The sequence below is a fragment of the Takifugu rubripes genome, chromosome 9 (assembly GCF_901000725.2).
Source record: "Takifugu rubripes chromosome 9, fTakRub1.2, whole genome shotgun sequence".
In the NCBI taxonomy this organism is placed as follows: Eukaryota; Metazoa; Chordata; class Actinopteri; order Tetraodontiformes; family Tetraodontidae; genus Takifugu; species Takifugu rubripes.
In genome coordinates this window covers 15313925-15336722 of record NC_042293.1, presented here as the reverse complement: position 1 = coordinate 15336722, position 22798 = coordinate 15313925, and the positions used below count along the sequence as shown (strand labels likewise).

At 46.4% G+C, this 22798-nt stretch overlaps 2 protein-coding genes across 2 annotated transcripts in view; both read right to left on the bottom strand.

Annotated features, from left to right (window-relative positions):
• Window positions 1-353: 353 nt before the first annotated feature.
• Window positions 354-1332, bottom strand: LOC101065036 (monocyte chemotactic protein 1B-like). The gene is made up of 3 exons (XM_003979202.3): window positions 1175-1332; window positions 806-923; window positions 354-721 (listed from the first exon to the last, which is right to left on the bottom strand). The coding sequence occupies exons 1-3, from the start codon at window positions 1239-1241 to the stop codon at window positions 604-606; spliced, it is 303 nt and encodes a 100-aa protein (XP_003979251.2). The 5' UTR covers window positions 1242-1332; the 3' UTR covers window positions 354-603.
• Window positions 1333-8132: 6800 nt separating this feature from the next.
• smpd3 (sphingomyelin phosphodiesterase 3) overlaps window positions 8133-22798 on the bottom strand; it is a 22928-nt gene continuing 8262 nt past the window's right edge. The window contains 10 exon segments of the mRNA XM_029842117.1: window positions 8133-9266; window positions 12011-12030; window positions 12033-12077; window positions 12080-12177; window positions 12345-12408; window positions 15132-15171; window positions 15174-15226; window positions 15336-15399; window positions 15401-15498; window positions 22680-22755. Of these exon segments, the coding sequence (XP_029697977.1) occupies window positions 9165-9266; window positions 12011-12030; window positions 12033-12077; window positions 12080-12177; window positions 12345-12408; window positions 15132-15171; window positions 15174-15226; window positions 15336-15399; window positions 15401-15498; window positions 22680-22755 (660 nt within the window). The 3' untranslated portion in view covers window positions 8133-9164.

Here is a 22798-nt window from a genome sequence, read left to right as displayed (position 1 = left end):
GCTGGAGGATGTGTCTGGGGCGAGGGAAGCCCATCTCTGCTTAGATGGGTCGTTAGTAATGAAGGAACATTTCTAGGTTTTTCTGCTTATGGTCATTATATATTATGGTTATTGTAAAGTTTTCTTTGGGTCTGCTTCTTTCCACAAACCAATTTGGAAAAGAAAAAAACAAAAATGACTGTAAAAAAACAGCAAACCGTCATCGGTAACACATGAGACAGATTCCAACAGATTCCAAATTTTGATACATCATTGAGCTTTAATTCAAAAATCAATTGATAAATACCGCATAAATATTTTTGGTCATACTGACAGCAATAGTTCATATTGATGGATGAACATGAAGTGTTGTGTTCTACTCTCCACAGAATCAGAAGCAAATTTATTTCATAAAAATTCATCTTTCCATGTGCATAACGGGCAAAATGCTGTTAATCTAAAGCTTTCACTATATATCACTCAAAAAAGCAGACGTTTAGCTTAAGATCATGCACATCAGATTGTGTGACAATTTAGACAAACTATTCACTGCGTCACAAGAATTGTACGAAGAGCCTGTGGAGCTCCTGGCAGGGCCTGAGCGTGGACACGCTGTTGCCATGGTTACAGGTTGGACGTCTCCCCAATGTGGGCAGATTTGGCATCCAGGTGTCTGATGAGATCTTTCACCCAGTCGACTGAAGATCTGGCACACAGAGTATTCCCACCCACTGTTTTCAGGCTGAAGAAACACACACACACACACACTCAGGGTCAGCACATCCCTACATGAAAACACTACATCCCAGTTAACTTCTGCACTTACAAGACTCCGGGGATGGCGCAGCGCTGGCTGGTCCTGGTGTAGCTCAACACTTTGTCTTGTTGCACCTGCCTCTTATTGAACCTTGTGCAGCATCTCCTTGGTCCAGAACCACGCAGACCTTTGAACACATGCACAAATGAACTGCACGTTGTTCCCTTTTTTATTTCTTTGTTATTTTCCTGCGTGGCCCGTTTGTCTGATACTGCGGTTTACAATGAACAGATTGTAAGATTAAATAATGTAGATAAAAGCAGAGACCATACTCATACTCTCTCTCTCTCACACACACACACACACACACACACACACACACACACACACACACACACACACACGTGTATGGGTAAAGTCTTATTAAGGTGAACTTACCTTCCGTCACAGTGATCACAGCCAGCAGCAGCACAAATCCAGCCAGAGCAAGTCGAGGAGCAGCCATTTCCCAGAGTGTGTGTGTATGTGTGTGTGTTGTCCGGTACCGCTGAGCTGTAGCAACCCTGGCCTCTCTGCTGTGTGAGCTTCAACTCCACCTAAAGCCACATTTATACGGTGAAAGACGAACAGGGACATCTCTCATTTTGAAAACAGAGTGACGTGTTGGGGATTTCATCAACGTCCCTTTTCACTTTCCTTAAAAGGGACATTCAGTGATCCGGCCTGTGGGCAGCCTTAAATGAGGAAGTATAATAATATCTAATAGGAGTGGGGGGGGGGGGGGGTGTTTCGTGACCAAAACTTCCCATGCTGAGAGTTTCAGGTGCAGTGTGATGTCACTATTTCTGTCTCTGTTGCAGTTTAAACTCATTTTTCTCCATTGTTTAACAGCATTTCACTAAAATTCACACCTGCATATTTTAGGCTTAGACACGCCAAGACAATAACAACAGGCAATCAGGAGGGTCGGTTCTGGATTCTCCTTCACAATCACTAATGTGTGTGTGTGTGTGTGTGCGTGTGTGTGTGTGTGTGTTGCAGAGGACAGGCTCAAGCACCACACTTTATATTAATGTGAAGCCACTGAAAACGTTTGTGTCACATTCTGCAAAAGTTGTTTAAAATCCCTAACTGAAGTACTGAGTAACTACTAACCTAACTCTAACTCTAACCCTAACTGAAGTACCAAGTAACCACTAATCTAACCCTAACCCTAACTGAAGTACCGAGTAACTACTAACCTAACTCTAACCCTAACTGAAGTACCGAGTAACTACTAACCTAACCCTAACCCTAACTGAAGTACCGAGTAACTACTAACCTAACCCTAACCCTAACTGAAGTACCAAGTAACTACTAATCTAACCCTAACCCTAACTGAAGTACTGAGTAACTACTAACCTAACTCTAACTCTAACCCTAACTGAAGTACCAAGTAACCACTAATCTAACCCTAACCCTAACTGAAGTACCGAGTAACTACTAACCTAACTCTAACCCTAACTGAAGTACCGAGTAACTACTAACCTAACCCTAACCCTAACTGAAGTACCGAGTAACTACTAACCTAACCCTAACCCTAACTGAAGTACCAAGTAACTACTAATCTAACCCTAACCCTAACTGAAGTACTGAGTAACTACTAACCTAACTCTAACCCTAACTGAAGTACCGAGTAACTACTAACCTAACCCTAACCCTAACTGAAGTACCGAGTAACTACTAACCTAACCCTAACTGAAGTACCAAGTAACTACTAATCTAACCCTAACCCTAACTGAAGTACTGAGTAACTACTAACCTAACTCTAACTCTAACCCTAACTGAAGTACCAAGTAACCACTAATCTAACCCTAACCCTAACTGAAGTACCGAGTAACTACTAACCTAACTCTAACCCTAACTGAAGTACCGAGTAACTACTAACCTAACCCTAACCCTAACTGAAGTACCGAGTAACTACTAACCTAACCCTAACCCTAACTGAAGTACCAAGTAACTACTAATCTAACCCTAACCCTAACTGAAGTACTGAGTAACTACTAACCTAACTCTAACCCTAACTGAAGTACCGAGTAACTACTAACCTAACTCTAACCCTAACTGAAGTACCGAGTAACTACTAACCTAACCCTAACCCTAACTGAAGTACCGAGTAACTACTAACCTAACTCTAACCCTAACTGAAGTACCGAGTAACTACTAACCTAACTCTAACCCTAACTGAAGTACCGAGTAACTACTAACCTAACTCTAACCCTAACTGAAGTACCGAGTAACTACTAACCTAACCCTAACCCTAACTGAAGTACCGAGTAACTACTAACCTAACTCTAACCCTAACTGAAGTACCGAGTAACTACTAACCTAACTCTAACCCTAACTGAAGTACCGAGTAACTACTAACCTAACTCTAACCCTAACTGAAGTACTGAGTAACTACTAACCTAACTCTAACCCTAACTGCTGTTTAGAAATGCTCTGAATTTTACATGGAAATGTTGCCTGATGACAACGAACATTGTTCAAAGAGAGGAAGTTAGACTGGGAAACTACAGCAGCTTTCAGATGAACTACACACACACACTCACACACACACACACACTCACACACACACACACACTCACACACACACACTCACACACACACACACTCACACACACACACTCACACACACACACTCACACACACACACACACACACTCACACACACACACTCAGACACACACACTTACACACACACACTCACACACACACACACTCAGACACACACACTTACACACACACACACTCACACACACTCAGACACACACACTCACACACACACACACACGCACTCAGACACACACACTCACACACACACACACACACACTCACACTCACACAGTCAGACACACACACTTACACACACTCACACAGTCAGACACACACACTTACACACACTCACACACACACACACACACTTACACACACTCACACACACACACAACATATATTTATTTGCACTTTTTAAGCTACTTTCTCTTGTACAACCATCTATTTTCTCGTCCTCGGCTGAAACGCTTCCTCTCTGCATGTTGGTCCATGAAAGGATTCAAAGGCTTTGATGTTTGTGATCAAGCCTCCTTCCAGTGGTCCATACGGGCCGAACATTCTGGGATACACGAGCACCTGTCCCATGAAAGACTCACTTTGATGGAGTATTTCTCTTGAATCATATCTTGAAATCTCATTTTTAATCACATCTGGCTTCAACAAGGTGGAGTCTTTTTACTTCTTCACGCTTCAGATGCTTCAGTTTACCGACCGTTAAACATGAAGCACGACCACATTTTCTGCTGCGCGAGTGACTAAAAGCACTTTTCTGTGCTTCACCCTGAGTCAAATGAAGCTCTCGAGTCCTGTCGGGTGGAACAAAAACACCCTGCAGCCATTTCAGACATGTAACTACGATTCATGTCGCTATTCTGATCGTGTGGAAATTCATGAATCAGGTGCCAGATGCAACGGCTGCATAGGTTTGGACATGTTAAATGAATGAACACTTGGTTCGTTAACAGCCGTGTCTGGGTGAGGCAGATTAGCACTGCCCAGTCCATTCCAAAATGAGACGTGCTCTGTCTTTGCTATCGCTACAATAATTAAGTGAGACATATATGAGACCAGATTTTGAACTTATTTCTATAACCTTTTTAATGTACGTGCATATTTGTACCCAGTGGCGGTCCGTGCTTGTGGTGAACACCCCCCAAATACCAAATATAGCAAGACGCACCGATAAACACGGATGCTGACGTTAATTCTGCCATCTGAGATCTCCTCTGAAAGACTGCTCGGTCTTTCTGCTCAGCAGACATGCTGACATGTGCATCTCCACAGAATCAAGAGCGCCTGATGTGGACGCCGCCACTGTGCGTGGCCCCTGAGCACGCTTGTTTGGTGCCTTTTAGTGAGATCAAAGCTCGGGGGTTAGTCTATTAATGAGATCAAAGCTCGGGGGGTTGTCTATTCGTGAGATCAAAGCTCGGGGGTTTGTCTATTCGTGAGATCAAAGCTCGGGGGTTTGTCTATTCGTGAGATCAAAGCTCGGGGGTTTGTCTATTCGTGAGATCAAAGCTCGGGGGTTTGTCTATTCGTGAGATCAAAGCTCGGGGTTTGGCTATTAGTGAGATCAAAGCTCGGGGGTATGCCCCTCACAGCATAAAATCCTTTGGCGATAGCTAATCAACTAGCTAATCGACATGCTTTTGTAGTTTTGGCAAAAAATGATGTACGCGTTTCGAATCAATAAACTTTTGGGGGGGAATCATTTGGATCTTCATCACTTGATTTGTTTCGGTTTCACTGCTTTTTGACACGTTAACAAAGTCCCTTGAGCAAATTTCCGGACCGGCTTTTGCCTTGTTCTTAAAGATCAAAACTCCCCCATGCTTCTTTCACTTCCCCATACTTGCACTCAGAAAAGGGCAATGTGTTTTCCATACATCACAATGACTTCATTGTGTTATCGAAAGAAGGAAGCTATCGGCCCACTACTACACACGTGGAACTTGGGGTCAATCAGATCAAAATATTTGGTGTCTAAATCTGTGAATGACCTCCAGCCTGAAACCCTCTGAGGTCAAATAATGACACAAAGACACGTGGTGAAGGAAAAACTCCTTTGTTTCTTTTTAAAAGGTGAAAGAAAAAATGCAGCTCAAAAAGAGAAAGAATGAATCCCTCAGCCACATAGCAGAGACAAGCTCAGTGACCCTCCCAAGAGATGACCCCTCAATTCCAATAAATCTTTAACCAAAAACACAGAATCAGAGCAGAGAAGGTTGAAAAGTGAGGGTTCACCTGCATTGAGGTTACAAGCTTGAAGCATTATTATACAATACGTGCGACTAGAGAAGCTCCGTGTTCATCATCTCAGAACTGCTGCCCAACATTTGTCCTGAGTGGGACGAGGACACCAGCGCACAAGGTATGCTAACTTAAAGCGCCCCCCCAGGATGAGTAAAAGAAGGAGCATTCCCCGATTCCAAACATTTGCTTTTAAAGTTGTAAAGTTTTACACATCAGCCCAGCTCAGCATGAAGACAAAATGTCCACTTATTTTTATCTCTGATAAAAAAGTCCAATTTGACTTGGCAGGAGATATTGTTATTAAAGTATTTGGCTCACAGATAATTCACCAGAAACGGAACCGGAACCAGAACCGGACATGAACGAGCGCTCCGAACAATAAACAACCGATGACTTAAAAAGCAAAAAGATCCTGGAACCTATAACATCTCATGTTTGCATCCCGAACGATCATTTCTCAACAACAACAATAATAACAATAATAATAATAACAATAATGATATTAACACAAATAATGATGATAATAACAATAATATTATTAAGATTAATAATAATAAGATTAATGATAATAATAACAGTAATAATAATAATAATAATGCAATAACAACAGACAGTAGTAATTCAATAGTAAAAACAATAAAACAGAATTCTGATCATTTTCAACTATTTTCCACACCAGTTTCCAACTTCCACCCAAACACTCGAGTTTGGGTGGAATTGGGAAACCTCAATTCAAATGTATTAATTGTACTCGAGGGGGAGGAGACGCATCCCAAAAAACTCCAAGTAACAAAATGGCCGGCAGCATCCGAGCACTGAACAGGTCGGCAAACGGAATTCCGTCTGGCAGCTTCCAACCCGTCTAACCTCCCAGCAGAGCATCAGGGATACGTGACATGAACTCGTGTGGAACATAACAGACAGAACTCTCAGCGGGTTGCTGACACCTGCACAGGTTAGCTAACCCTAACCCTAACCCTAACCCTGCACAGGTGTCTGTGAGACAGGTAGGCAGGTAAGAAAGGCTGTTGTAAACATGGATGGAAACACCAGCAGTCACCACTGCTAAACTGCTCCACGGGTTCTTGAGGAATGTATACGATGAAAGTTCAATACTTTGGTCCAGTTGTGCACGAGTTCATTAGTGATGTAGGTTCTTGCTCATGGAAGAGAGGGGCTCGGTCACAATGTTTGTAGGAAAAGTCCACAAAAATGATTAGAAAAGAAGAAATATGCTTAACTTTATAAGGGAGGACTCTTCATAATGTGGCTGCACTCCATCTCCTTTGGATGATGGTCCACAGGAGCAACGAGGAGATTGAAGCCGTTCTTGCACATTCACACCAGATGATCTTCTTCGGAGCAGGTTCTTGTTCCAAGTCTCAGAAAGTTCAGTGAGGGAGTCTTTCCCGATTGTGTTGGGAGCTTCCATCTAGATCTAGCCTCGTTGGGCACCGTGAGCAGCTCCTGCATTAGTCCTCTCTCCATGAGGCCAGGATGCTAACCCTAACCCTGACCCTAACCCTGATCGTGACCCTAACCCTAACCCTGTCGTGGGGAGGCTTCAGCTCACTGGGTTAGGGTTAGTCCACGAGGTGAATGGATTTAAAAATAGGGGCATTTCCATTCATACACGCGTCACCTCTTCATGACCTCCAGATTACCTTCATGGGTTTCTCTTGAAGGTTGTCCTGACTGAATCTGGTTCGACACCATCGTCTCTGGCCTTAACGCAGAACACATTGCGCAATTCTTCATATATCATGAACACTGCAAGTCTATATAAAGTCTGACATTTACATTAGTGGGCCTAATTAGTTTTCTGTTTTGTTTATAGATTATTGCGGGATTCTAATTATGTTTGTGAATGTTTGCTGCCATGAAAGAGTTAGGGGTTAGGGTTAGGGTTAGGGTTAGGGACATTTTCTGGATCATCAGTTTGACAGGAACTGGTGAGACTCTGCGCTCAGCTCAGCTAACCTTAACCTAACCCTCTAACCCTAACCTAACCCTCTAACCCTAACCCTAACCCTCTAACCCTAACCTAACCCTCTAACCCTAACCTAACCCTAACCTAACCCTAACCCTCTAACCCTAACCCTCTAACCTAACCTAACCCTCTAACCCTAACCCTCTAACCCTAACCTAACCCTAATCCTAACCCAACCCTAACCTAACCTTAACCCAACTCTAACCCTAACCTAACCTAACCCAACCCAACCCTAACTCAACCCTAACCTAACTCAACCCAACCCTAACCTAACCCAACCCTAACCTAACCCTAACCCAACCCTAACTCAACCCTAACCTAACCCAACCCTAACCTAACCCAACCCTAACCTAACCTAACCCAACCCTAACCCAACCCTAAACCCAACTCTAACCAACCCTAACCCTAACCCAACTCTAACCCTAACCAACTCTAACCCAACCGTAACCTAACCCAACCCAACCCTAAACCCAACCCTAACCCAACTCTAACCCAACCCTAACCCAACCCAACCCTAACCCAACCCTAACCCCTAACCCAACCCAACCCTAACCCTCAGCTCGACATGTTTGCACTCATGTCAGGGAGAAGCATCAAAGCTTGTCCAGCTTCAAGCCTCTTTTCATGAGCGAAGCCATAAATTAATGGAATAAGTGCCTTATTTTAAAATGTTTAAAATTTTAAAATGTATTCAATATTTGGGAAAAGAAAACCATTTAGAGCACCAACCTGGAGCTGCATGGTTCCGTTGAATAAGGTGTTGGTGTGGTTGCGTGCAAGGCTTTAAATTCTATGCTACCTCACGTGCACAAGCATCCAGCAGTGATGACGAAGGCCGTCAATGTTTCAGGCATCTGCAGTAATCATGTAAACTGGGAGGATTTCCCATCATGCACCTTCTCCATTCAAACACTCCTGCCCAACCCTCTGAGCAACATGCTTCTAGCACGGCGTTAGACTTTCCTTCTCTACATCATGAATTGTCATTTTTGATACATTTATATTAAACAGGCATTGAAATTGTCTATAAAAGTATTGTGGGGCAATAAAAACCATCTCACTTTTCTATTTTAAAAGTCTACTTTGATTTCTGTAGAAAAAAGACACTTGTTGAGGTTCCTGGGAATGAGCAATAACGCGGAGATCCGGCCTGACCAACAGGAGGAAAAGGAGCAGGACGCCGTTGAGACGGCCGGTCAGCGAAGTGCTTCCTCTGGACGGGTCGCTAGAAACTGGACCCTAACCCAACGTCCCTGAAGTGAGGAAAACCTGCTAATAACAGCCAGAACAGGAGTGGTGTGTGGGGGTGTGGGGGTGTGTGTGTGTATGGGTGTGGGGTGTGTCTGGGGGTGTGTGTCTGTGTGTGTGGTCTGTGCACATAGACCAACCCCTTCTGTCTCCTAACCCTAACCTAAACTAACCTAACCCTGCTTATCTCCCCTCTGCCTGTTCCATCTCCACTAACATGACTCATTTGTCCTTGTTGAACCCACTTTTTGTCCAGTAAAGTGGTTCTGAAGATCCACAATTCTCTCCAGTCTTTTCTCCTCCTGCAGCCGTGGCAGCATTGAAGCTCCGATGGTCCACCTACGGCTCCTCTTCACCAGCAGAAACAGCCAATCGCATGGCGACAGACAGGTGATCAGTGAGACCAGCCAGTTGGGTGACAAAGCTGTAATCTTCAATGTCCTGCAGGGCGAGAAAGGGTTAGGGTTAGAGAAAGGGTTAGGGTTAGGGTTAGAGGGTTGGGGTTAGAGGGTTGGGGTTAGAGGGTTAGGGTTATGGTTAGAGGGTTAGGGTTAGAGGGTTGGGTTAGGGTTAGAGGGTTGGGGTTAGAGGGTTGGGGTTAGAGGGTTAGAGGGTTAGGGTTAGAGGGTTAGGGTTAGAGAAAGGGTTAGGGTTAGAAGGGTTAGGGTTTAGAGGGTTGGGGTTAGAGAGAGGGTTATGGTTAGAAGGGTTAGGGTTAGAGAAAGGGTTAGGTTAGAAGGTTAGGGTTAGAGGGTTGGGGTTAGAGAGAGGGTAGGGTTAGAGGGTTGGGGTTAGAGGGTTGGGGTTAGAGGGTTAGAGGGTTAGGGTTAGAGGGTTAGGGTTAGAGAAAGGGTTAGGGTTAGAAGGGTTAGGGTTAGAGGGTTGGGGTTAGAGAGAGGGTTATGGTTAGAGGGTTAGGGTTGGGTTAGGGTTAGGGTTAGAGAAAGGGTTAGGGTTAGAGGGTTAGGGTTTAGAGGGTTAGAGGGTTAGGGTTAGAGAAAGGGTTAGGGTAGAGGGTTAGGGTTAGAGGGTTAGGGTTAGAGAAAGGGTTAGGGTTAGAGGGTTGGGGTTTAGAGGGTTAGGGTTATGGTTAGAGGGTTAGGGTTAGAGGGTTGGGGTTAGAGGGTTAGGTTAGAGAAAGGGTTAGGGTTAGAGAAAGGGTTAGGGTTAGAGGGTTAGGGTTAGAGGGTTAGAGGGTTAGGGTTAGAGAAAGGGTTAGGGTTAGAGGGTTAGGGTTAGAGGGTTAGGGTTTAGAGAAGGGTTAGGGTTAGAGGGTTGGGGTTAGAGGGTTGGGGTTAGAGGGTTAGGGTTAGAGAAAGGGTTAGGGTTAGAGGGTTGGGGTTAGAGGGTTGGGTTAGGGGTTAGGGTTAGGGTTAGAGGGTTGGGGTTAGGGTTAGGGTTAGGGTTAGAGGGTTAGGGTTAGGGTTAGAGGGTTTGGGTTAGAGGGTTAGGGTTAGAGAAAGGGTTAGGGTTAGGGTTAGAGGGTTGGGGTTAGAGGGTTAGGGTTAGAGGGTTAGGGTTAGGAGGTTAGGGGTTAGGGGTTAGGGTTAGGGTTAGAGAAAGGGTTCGGGTTAGAGAAAGGGTTAGGGTTAGAGGGTTAGGGTTAGAAAAAGGGTCAGGGTTAGGGGTTAGGGTTAGAGGGTTAGGGTTAGAGAAAGGGTTCGGGTTAGAGAAAGGGTTAGGGTTAGAGGGTTAGGGTTAGAGAAAGGGTTAGGCTTAGGAGTTAGGGTTAGGGTTAGGGTTAGGGTTAGAGGGTTAGGGTTCGGGTTAGGGTTAGGGTTAGAGGTTAGGGTTTAGGGTTAGGGTTAGAGGGTAGGGTTAGAGAAAGGGTTAGGGTTAGGGGTTAGGGTTAGAGGGTTAGGGTTAGAGAAAGGGTTAGGGTTAGGGTTTAGAGGGTTAGGGGTTAGGGGTTTAGGGTTAGGGTTAGAGGGTTAGGGTTAGAGAAGGGTTCGGGTTAGAGAAAGGGTTAGGGTTAGGGTTAGAGAGGGTTAGGGTTAGGGTTAGAGAAAGGACGTTTGATTGGAGATGATCGGAATCTGTCTGAGAACCAGGTGAGCAGATTTGTTCCATCGTTCTTTTAGCCTGAAACAACCAGGCTATTGTGGGGGTGAGACAGTTCAGGTAACCCTAACCCTAATCCTAACCCTGACCCTAACCCTAATGCTAACCCTAACCCTGACCGTGACCTAAACCCTAATGTAACCCTAACTCTGACCCTAAACCCGTAACCCTGATCCTAATCCTAACCCTGACACCTAACCCTAAACCCTGATCCTAACCCTCTAACCCTGACCCTGACCCTGATCCTAACCCTAACCTCTAACCCTGATCCTAACCCCTAACCCTCTAACCCTAACCGTCCTCTAACCCTCTAACCCTGACCCTGACCCTGATCCTAACCCCCTAACCCTAACCCTGATCCTAACCCCTAACCCTAACCCTCTAACCCTAACCGTCCTCTAACCCTCTAACCCTGACCCTGACCCTGATCCTAACCCTAACCCTCTAACCCTAACCCTGACCCTGATCCTAACCTAACCCTCTAAACCCTGATCCTAACCCCTAACCCTAACCCTCTAACCTAACCGTCCTCTAACCTCTAACCCTGACCCTGACCCTGATCCTAACCCTAACCCTAACCCTGATCCTAACCCCTAACCCTAACCCTCTAACCCTAACCGTCCTCTAACCCTCTACCCTGACCCTGATCCTAACCCTCTAACCCTGATCCTAACCCCTAACCCTAACCCTCTAACCCTAACCGTCCTCTAACCTCTAACCCTGACCCCGACCCTGGATCCTAACCCTAACCTCTAACCCTGATCTAACCCCTAACCCTAACCCTCTAACCCTAACCGTCCTCTAACCCTAACCCTGACCCTGACACTAACCCTGACCCTGACACTAACCCTGACCCTATACGTGTGTTGGGAGCTGGGGCTGAGGAGCACAGGGCTCCTGGTTTCCTATGGGGGGGGGGCGATTCTGTGTGGTTACAGTTATGGTGGTTGATCACCTCCTGTTGGTAGGATTATACACTTAATCATTTTCCAGAACTTGTCTATATTTTTATGCTTTTATATAATTCACTCAGTAATAAAACAGTTTCTTTCCACAATTATTTAAATGGAAAAACAAAGTCCTATTAGTTGACTTGCCATGTATGAGGTAATATGAAACAGTACCATCTTCCAGTCCTGCTGCGGCCCTGGTCCCTGTACAGGATGTAGTCAATCCGCCGGCCGTTGCCTTCAGCGGAATCTTCCTCCCCTTCTGACTGCTGGCGGGACACTGGCTCTTACTGGGAGGGAACGCCAGGTACTCCTTCCTCCCCTCCTCATTCTCCATCACTCCTAAAACAACATGAAACACCCCCGAGCTATTACAAGAAGTCCAAATGATAACTGAGAGGGTCACAAAGGTTAGGGTTCGAGAAGAGTCAGTCAGGATCAGATAAGATAAAGGCAAAGTTTTATTTCACCAATAAAAAAAGAAAATCTAAACATTTGTTAGACTTACTTTTGTAAACTTTCAGCGGAACTGACCTCCTCATCGTAAAGGCCACTGGGATCCAGTAATGTGCCTTGTGAATGACAGAATAGGGTTAGGGTCAGGGGTCAGGGTCAGGGGTTAGGGTCAGGTCAGGGTTTAGGGTTAGGGTCAGGGTTAGGGTTAGGGTTAGGGTCAGGGTCAGGGTGTCGGGTTAGGGTTAGGGTTAGGTTAGGGTCAGGTTTAGGTTAGGGTTAGGGTTAGGGTCAGGGGTCAGGGTTAGGGTTTCAGGGTCAAGGTTTAAGGTCTAGTGTAGGGTCAGGTTTAGGGTTCAGGGGGTCAGGTTAGGGTGAGGGTTAGGGTTAGGGTTAGGGTCAGGGTTTAGGGTTAGGGTCAAGTTTAGGGTCAGGGTCAGGGTTTAGGGTTAGGGTCAGGGTTAGGGTTAGGGTTTAGGGTTAGGGTTAGGGGTCAGGGTCAGGGTTAGGGTTAGGGTCAGGGTTTAGGGTTAGGGTCAGGGTCAGGGTTAGGGTTAGGGTCAGGGTTTAGGGTTAGGGTTAGGGTCAGGGTCAGGGTCAGGGTTTAGGGTTCAGGGTCAAGGTTTAGGGTTAGGGTCAGGTTTAGGGTTCAGGGTCAGGGTTAGGGTGAGGGTTAGGGTAAGGGTTAGGGTCAGGGTTTAGGGTCAAGTTTAGGGTTCAGGGTCAGGGTTTGGGGTTAGGGTCAGGGTTAGGGTCAAGTTTAGGGTTCAGGGTTCAGGGTTAGGGTTAGGGTTAGGGTCAAGTTTAGGGTTCAGGTTAGGGTCAAGTTTAGGGTTCAGGGTCAAGTTTAGGGTCAGGGTTAGGGTTCAGGGTTAGACAGACACGTATATCAGGTTCTATATGATACTTTAAGAAGGCGGCATCATCTTTGCTGTGGCTTTTATTCCAATAACCTCCATGAATATCGGATAAATGCTCGGAATGCTGTGGTGACTTAATAAAATGCCGACCAGGCTAATTGAGATAATTGTATAATTGTTTAAGTCCAAAGTTAATGATACACTTGCATGTAACAATCTTTAAAGACAAATGAACATGTGGCTCCACTAAAAACCCAGAAAAGTTTAATAAAATATAGGTTCCAATGACGTATGTGGTTCCATTTCTATAATCTATTTACTGTATCATTGTTCTAAATGAAGGGAAAGATGCTCAGGATAGCAGCAGCTGGAGGACCCTAACCCTGTGATGGTGACCCAGAAGAACCACCAAAGAAGAAGAGACAGCGTCTCCGTACAGCACGACGAGCCTTTAAAATATTCTTGTGACGTACGAGTGGCTCTCAGGGCGGCGCTCTTCTGACGATGGGCGTCTGATGAGCAGCCAGATCTTTTTCGCTACACAAAAGTAGGTTTTAGTTGTTTGGCCGTTGCCGATGCTTCTAACTTCCAACATCCTTTAATTTCGCACATCCCGTATGTCCGATAGTATTTGTCCTAACTTTCCAGTACATTAAGATCTTTTAACAATCAATTTTATTGGAAGCCAAAGAAAATGTGTGCATGCCCGTAGAAACAGGTGGATTGATATTATATTAATATTAATAGCTGTCAAAATGATGATATGATAATCAGATTAGTCATTAATCTTGGTACATGTAAAAAGTAATTTTAGGAATGATTTGCCTTTTTGTTTTCCATGGATACAGCAAAAATTGGACGGCACTATCAGACTATCAGCCCCTGATGTGCTAGGATCCAATAACAGCACAGCAGTTCCCAACGCTTAATAACGAGCTTTGTGGACAACGGCACATGTAAAGACGCCAGGTGGGAGTAGAGAACACCACACAAGAGGATGCACTCTGAGTCGGGTTGGAAAGTCCAAGACAGGCAGGCCAAAACCAGCAATCCACATTCGGAAGTGCTGGAAAGTGAGCATGCTAAGGGATAACAGGTGAGCATGCTAAGGGCTAACAGGTGAGCATGCTAAGGGCTAACAGGTGAGCATGCTAAGGGATAACAGGTGAGCATGGTAAGGGCTAACAGGTGAGCATGCTAAGGGATAACAGGTGAGCATGCTAAGGGCTAACAGGTGAGCATGCTAAGGGCTAACAGGTGAGCATGGTAAGGGCTAACAGGTGAGCATGCTAAGGGCTAACAGGTGAGCACGGTAAGGGATAACAGGTGAGCATGCTAAGGGCTAACAAGTGAGCATGCTAAGGGCTAACAGGTGAGCATGCTAAGGGCTAACAGGTGAGCACGGTAAGGGCTAACAGGTGAGCATGCTAAGGGCTAAGATGGTAGGCGTAGCGTAGGTTAAGTGTCGTGAAAAGGGTGGATCCCTGGAGGAGTTCCAAAGTGGAAGAAATGACAGGGAGGGGGTACCGATTCTTGATGGTAAAGCTGTCAAGCCCACATAGTCAAGACAGTGTCCCAGTGGACGGGACCGTCCATGCTTATAAAGGAAAACCCGGCCGCAGCAGGAGAGGAAGAAGGACGGCTGAGACCCACAGCCAGAGTCACCCGCATGGTGTCAATGGCCTTTTGCTTGGGGGTACAGGGACCCCCAGGGGGTGAGGTGCCTGGCTGGAGGGCAATGGCACAATCATATGGGCGGTGAGGTGGCAGTGACACTCGAGTCAGGGAAACTGGAGTGGACATGACGGAACAACCAGGGAATTATGTTATGTCTACGATTGTGGTTAACTCTTCGTTTTTCATCATAGATTTACGAAAAGGCTACTTTTTGTACTTTTTGCAACCACTAGTAATATGAGGAAGATAGCGATTAGCAAGCACACGACTCCAGAGCTCCAGACTATTTGCTAAAGTGTCATTACCCAGAGCCCACGGCTTGTCCTCTCCTGGCCCCCAGGCGACATGGGGTCCCTGTACTGGGTAAACAAAAGTGCATGCTGCTGTTCCAGTTTGTCCTCTGAAAAAAACACAAGGGAATACAGTGTAGAATTTCCAGGATATCCTGGAATTTGGCATACTGAATGGATAATGAAATGCATACCTGAGGGAAGATATGACTTCCATACCTGAGGAGCAGTTATCAAAGTTGAGGTCTCCCAGGACAACATCAAAGGCCACCAGATCTTCCAGCCACTTTCTCTCCTTCAGGCAGCTGGGATGACGTTCGGCGAAACTCGGCCCCCCACTGTAGCAGGAGGTCCAGCTGCTCACAGCGTATGGAGGCATCACCTGGTACCCAGAGCAGCCGGAGGGAGAAGATTAATAACAAAAACCCCACTGAGCATGTCTGAATGACCTGGCCTGGACTGGGTTAGGGCTGGGGTTAGGGTTTAGGGCTGGGGTTAGGGTTTAGGGCTGGGTTAGGGTTAGGGTTTAGGGCTGGGGTTAGGGTTTAGGGCTGGGTTAGGGTTAGGGTTTAGGGCTGGGGTTAGGGTTTAGGGCTGGGTTAGGCTTAGGGTTTAGGGCTGGGGTTAGGGTTTAGGGCTGGGTTAGGGTTTAGGGCTGGGGTTAGGGTTTAGGGCTGGGTTAGGGTTTAGGGCTGGGGTTAGGGTTTAGGGCTGGGGTTAGGGTTTAGGGCTGGGTTAGGGTTAGGGTTTAGGGCTGGGGTTAGGGTTTAGGGCTGGGTTAGGGTTTAGGGCTGGGGTTAGGGTTTAGGGCTGGGGTTAGGGTTAGGGTTTAGGGCTGGGGTTAGGGTTTAGGGCTGGGTTAGGGTTAGGGTTTAGGGCTGGGGTTAGGGTTTAGGGCTGGGTTAGGGTTAGGGTTTAGGGCTGGGTTAGGGTTAGGGTTTAGGGCTGGGGTTAGGGTTTAGGGCTGGGTTAGGGTTTAGGGCTGGGGTTAGGGTTTAGGGCTGGGTTAGGGTTTAGGGCTGGGGTTAGGGTTTAGGGCTGGGTTAGGGTTAGGGTTTAGGGCTGGGGTTAGGGTTTAGGGCTGGGGTTAGGGTTTAGGGCTGGGTTAGGGTTTAGGGCTGGGGTTAGGGTTTAGGGCTGGGGTTAGGGTTAGGGTTTAGGGCTGGGGTTAGGGTTTAGGGCTGGGGTTAGGGTTTAGGGCTGGGGTTAGGGTTTAGGGCTGGGTTAGGGTTTAGGGCTGGGGTTAGGGTTTAGGGCTGGGTTAGGGTTTAGGGCTGGGGTTAGGGTTTAGGGCTGGGTTAGGGTTTAGGGCTGGGTTAGGGTTTAGGGCTGGGGTTAGGGTTAGGGTTTAGGGCTGGGTTAGGGTTTAGGGCTGGGGTTAGGGTTTAGGGCTGGGTTAGGGTTTAGGGCTGGGGTTAGGGTTTAGGGCTGGGGTTAGGGTTTAGGGCTGGGGTTAGTGCTGGGGTTAGGGTAGGGGTTAGGGTTAGGGCGGGTTATGGTTAGGGCCTGGGGTTAGGGTTTGAGGGCTGGGGTTAGGGTTTAGGGCTGGGTTAGGGGTATAGGGCTGGGTTAGGGTGGGTTTATAACATAGGGCTGGGTTAGGGCTGGGGTTAGGGTTTAAGGGCATGGGTTTAGGTTTAGGCTTGGGGTTAGGTTTAGGGCTGGGTTAGGGTTTAGGGCTGGTCTGTTAGGGTTTTAGGGCTGGGTTAGGGTTTTAGGGCTGGGTTAGGGTTTAGGGCTGGGGTTAGGGTCATGGGGTTATGGTATAGGTCTGGGTTGGGTTTAGGGCTGGGGTTTGGTTAGGGGCTAGGGATTTAGGGCTTGGGTACGGGTTTAGGGTGGGTCTAGGGACTTTAGGGCTGGGTTAGGGTTTAGGGGCCTGGGGGTTAGGGTTTAGGGGGTTTAGGGCTGGGGTTAGGGTTTAGGGCTGGGGTTAGGGCTGCGGGTTAGGGTTAGGGCTGGCGTTGCGGGTTAGGGTTAGGGCCCAATAATAGTGATGTCTGTCACCTGTGGGTATTGATGAAAGGCCTTTTATGGTACATTCTTTATCATTACTTAAATAATCCAGAATATTAGCAGAATTCATTCCTAGCCCCCCCATATAGATAGGATTACATTTAGAAGCAATAATTACCAAAACCTAAGTTTCCAATTATATAAGGACACAACTGACAGTCACCATATACACGCTAGCCACCCAAAAAAGGGTTAGGGTTAGGGTCTAGGGTTAGGTCAGGGCTTTTATCCATTAAGTTAGAATCTAAGATCAACTTCATTTAATGTCTTTGCAAATGTATACTTTCTGCTGATATGAGTGACATAAACGGTAGTGCTTTGTCTTTGCCTCTTCCTTCAATCATGGCAGCAAGAAAAGGAGAAGAGGCAATGGCAGGGGGGTGACCACAGTGGAGGCGCTAGGTGAGAGCCTGGAGGGAGAGAAGAACTGCTGGATGGAGGACAGAGTGAGAACCAGGGAGGTGGGAAGGAGTAGGTGGCTTTGGCTAACACTAACCCTAACCCCCTAACCCTAACCCTAACCTAACCTAACCCTAACCTAACCCTAACCCCCTAACCCTAACTAACCTAACCCTAACCTAACCCTCACCCTAACCTAACCCTAACCCTAACCCTCACCTAACCCTAACCCTAACCCCCTAACCCTCACCCTAACCTAACCTAACCCTAACCCTAACCCCCTAACCCTCACCCTAACCTAACCTAACCCTAACCCTACCCCTAACCCTCACCCTAACCTAACCCTAACCCTCACCCTAACCTAACCTAACCCTAACCCTAACCCCCTAACCCTCACCCTAACCTAACCTAACCCTAACCCTAACCCCCTAACCTCACCCTAACCTAACCTAACCCCTAACCCCCTAACCCTCACCCTAACCTAACCCTAACCCTCACCCTAACCTAACCTAACCCTCACCCTAACCCCCTAACCTCACCCTAACCTAACCTAACCCTAACCCTAACCCCCTAACCCTCACCCTAACCCTAACCTAACCCTAACCCGTGTGACCCCCGGAGAACATGTTTTTGTTTTTTTTTTTTGGCCGTACTAGAATAAAGGTAATAGCACATCCACTACAGTAGTTGGCAGTGGCGCTCTCATTGTCAGAGTGTGCGCAGGGAGTATGAGCTCTATGGTGTAGAGGTTTTTGCACCGAGCATTCGCGCACACACCACAGAGCAAGAGATAAGAAGAGCAGTGAACAAACCCTCAAGAGACAGCATGAAAAAATACTTAACTGTGATGAAAAGAAGGCGGAGAGAGACGGAGATAATGAGACAAACGAAAGCTCAGACGAAGGAAATATGACGAAGCCTTTTATAGCGCTTGGCTTCACTGCGACTACGGTGGGAGACGAGGAAAGACCGGTGGGTGTTTACTGTGTCTAAAAATGTTGGCAGGACAGCATGAAGCCAAATAAATGAAGGCGTCACTTAAAGACCATTACACCCAGTCACGCTGATAACCCTAACCCTGGTTAACCCTAACCCTGGTTAACCCTAACCCTGGTTAACCCTAACACTAACCCTCACTTAAAGACATTACACCCCAGTCACGCTGATAACATTAACCCTGGTTAACCCTAACCCTGGTTAACCCTAACCCTGGTTAACCCTAACACTAACCCTCACTTAAAGACATTACACCCCAGTCACGCTGATAACACTAACCCTGGTTAACCCTAACCCTGGTTAACCCTAACCCTAACCCTCACTTAAAGACATTACACCCCAGTCACGCTGATAACACTAACCCTGGTTAACCCTAACCCTGGTTAACCCTAACACTAACCCTAACCCTCACTTAAAGACATTACACCCCAGTCACGCTGATAACACTAACCCTGGTTAACCCTAACCCTGGTTAACCCTAACCCTAACCCTAACCCTCACTTAAAGACATTACACCCCCAGTCACGCTGATAACCCTAACCTGGTTAACCCTAACCCTGGTTAACCCTAACCCTAACCCTCACTTAAAGACATTACACCCCAGTCACGCTGATAACACTAACCCTGGTTAACCCTAACCCTGGTTAACCCTAACACTAACCCTAACCCTCACTTAAAGACATTACACCCCAGTCACGCTGATAAACACTAACCCTGGTTAACCCTAACCCTGGTTAACCCTAACCCTGGTTAACCCTAACACTAACCCTAACCCTCACTTAAAGACATTACACCCCAGTCACGCTGATCAGCCGCTTGAGTTTTTTCGGCAAAAACGTGCCGAATATTGGCAACAATCATCCCGCTTTGGTCTATATTTCTTTCTTTTTTTGTTTTCTTTAATGTTAATAAGGGTTAGGGTTAGGGCTACAATGTTATGCAGAGGTGTACTTATAACAATTTCATAGACAAATGATACTAATTATAGTCACGGTGGAGGGGGGGGGGGTGGGCGCAAAATGTTTTCTTCTTCCTAGGGGGGGCGTAACAGAAAATACCGTAATTGAGAAGCACTGCCCTAACCTAACCCTAACCCTCACCCTAACCTAACCTAACCTAACCTAACCTAACCTAACCTAACCTAACCCTAACCCAACCTAACCCTCACCCTAAACTAACCCAACCTAACCCTAACCCTAACCCTCACCCTAACCCTCACCCTAACCCTAACCCTAACCCAACCTAACCTAACCCTAACCCAACCTAACCCTAACCCAACCTAACCCTCACCCTAACCCTAAACTAACCCAACCTAACCTAACCCTAACCCTAACTTAACCCTAACCTAACCTAACCCTAACCCTCAGTTCTATTGCTCCACACAGATACTCACCAACTGAGCAAACTGTAAATCTGAAATGGAAATATTTGCTTCTTCTGGTCTCTCCGATGTTTCACGTCGATTTTAACAAGAGGCGACCGCACCTGTTCTCCATATAAGTGCAAAACTCAGTTTAAGGTAGCATCGGTTACTGGGCAGTTATCTCTAGTAAGCTCTTATCAGCCGTTTTGAAATGTGAACCAAGACAAAGACGAAACGTGAAGCACTGCCACTAAAAACACCTGATCCTATCTCCAGGTCTGTCATTTATTAACAGACAGTCTAATTAAAGCCCAGTTGGGTCTTGTAGCTGCTGTTTTGTGTGTCTCTAGCTGCGTTTGGTGTCTCTAGCTGCTGTTTGTGTGTCTGTAGCTGCTGTTTTGTGGTCTCTAGCTGCTGTTTTTGCGTGTCTCTAGCTGCTGTTTTGTGTGTCTGTAGTGCTGTTTGCGTGTCTCTTAGCTGCTGTTTTGCGTGTCTCTAGCTGCTGTTTTGTGTGTCTGTAGCTGCTGTTTGTGTGTCTCTAGCTGCTGTTGTGTGTCTGTAGCTGCTGTTTTGTGTGTCTTGTAGCTGCTGTTTGTGTGTCTCTAGCTGCTGTTTGTGTGTCTGTAGCTGCTGTTTGTGTGTCTGTAGCTGCTGTTTTTGGGTCTTAGCTGCTGTGTGGTCTGTAGCTGCTGTTTGTGTGTCTATAGCTGCTGTTTTGTGTGTCTGCTAGCTGCTGTTTGGTGTCTGTAGCTGCTGTTTGTGTGTACTCTAGCTGCTGCTTGTGTGTCTGTAGCTGCTGTTTGTGTGTCTCTAGCTGCTGTTTGCGTGTCTCTAGCTGCTGTTTGCGTGTCTCTAGCTGCTGTTTGTGTGTCTCTAGCTGCTGTTTGTGTGTCTGTAGCTGCTGTTTGTGTGTCTGTAGCTGCTGTTTGTGTGTCTCTAGCTGCTGTTTGTGTGTCTCTAGCTGCTGTTTGTGTGTCTGTAGCTGCTGCTTGTGTGTCTGTAGCTGCTGTTTGTGTGTCTGTAGCTGCTGTTTGTGTGTCTATAGCTGCTGTTTGTGTGTCTGTAGCTGCTGTTTGTGTGTCTCTAGCTGCTGTTTGTGTGTCTGTAGCTGCTGTTTGTGTGTCTCTAGCTGCTGTTTGCATGTCTATAGCTGCTGTTTGTGTGTCTGTAGCTGTTGTTTGTGTGTCTCAAGACTGCTGTTTGTGTGTCTCTAGCTGCTGTTGTATGTCTGTAGCTGCTGTTTGTGTGTCTCTAGCTGCTGTTTGTGTGTCTCTAGCTGCTGTTTGCGTGTCTGTAGCTGCTGTTTGAGTGTCTATAGCTGCTGTTTGTGTGTCTGTAGCTGCTGTTTGTGTGTCTATAGCTGCTGTTTGTGTGTCTCTAGCTGCTGTTTGTGTGTCTATAGCTGCTGTTTGTGTGTCTCTAGCTGCTGTTTATGTGTCTCTAGCTGCTGTTTGTGTGTCTGTGGCTGCTGTTTGTGTGTCTCTAGCTGCTGTTTGTGTGTCTATAGCTGCTGTTTGTGTGTCTCTAGCTGCTGTTTGTGTGTCTATAGCTGCTGTTTGTGTGTCTCTAGCTGCTGTTTATGTGTCTCTAGCTGCTGTTTATGTGTCTATAGCTGCTGTTTGTGTGTCTATAGCTGCTGTTTGTGTGTCTCTAGCTGCTGTTTGTTTGTCTCTAGCTTCTGTTTGTGTGTCTCTAGCTGCTGTTTGTGTGTCTGTGGCTGCTGTTTGTGTGTCTTGTAGCTGCTGTTTGTGTGTCTGTAGCTGCTGTTTGTGTGTCTCTAGCTGCTGTTTGTGTGTCTCTAGCTGCTGTTTGTGTGTCTGTGGCTGCTGTTTGTGTGTCTGTAGCTGCTGTTTGTGTGTCTGTGGCTGCTGTTTGTGTGTCTGTAGCTGTTGTTTGTGTGTCTAACCCTAACCCTAACCCTAACCCTGTGTAACCAACCCTAACCCTAACCCTAACCCAACCCTAACCAACCCTTACCCTCTAACCCTAACCAACCCTAACCCAAACCCCCTAACTCTAACCCTAACCCAACCCTAACCCAAACCAACCCTAACCCAAACCAACCCTAACCCAAACCCCATAACTCTAACCCTAACCCAACCCTAACCCCTCTAACCCTAACCAACCCTAACCCAAACCCTCTAACTCTAACCCTAACCCTAACCCTAACTAAGCTTCATTTCTAAAAAAAGAAAGAAACAGTGGCTGGAATTTTCACTGTTGTTGCAGCATTATTGTAACAAAGGTATATATTTATATATATATTTATATATCATTTTATATCCCTTGACAGATCTGAGCGTTTTTGTTGTGCAGTGCTGCAATATTTAGACCTTAAATGTGAAATTATTTAGACTTTAAAAGTCGACAGCAGTTCTGCTTCTGGGGAACAAATTATCACTTTGGTTGATCATCATTGAAATTCAAAGTCTAATGGTCCTAAAGTTTTATAGTAGATGAATTAACAATTTACAAAGACTTCTAAACATTGGCTGTTGTAAATCTGCTATTTTTACATGCAGGAAAGTGCACGAGTGGCCCAGAATAGCAGCGAAGCTCAGAAGGAGGCGGACATGTCTGGTTAAAAAGAAGGAAAAAATTAGGAAGGCAGCGAGCAGAGGCTTTAAATAACCAGCTTGAGCTGGTCGCCATGGGAACAGTGAGAGGGGGCACAGGGATATTGATTCGTCTATTTATCTGGCCGTCTGGCTACACACACACACACACACACACAGGTTCAGTACATCCATGCATGAGAATAACAAGTCCAGCTCTGAGTGCTCATGTACCTTCTATGGCGTGGAGGTGCGTACATGTGAGATATCCCACAACCCTTTGGTCCTGATGGGAGGTGCCCACGTGAACCTGCAGGGGACAAACACAACATGTGAAAATAGATGATGTCCAG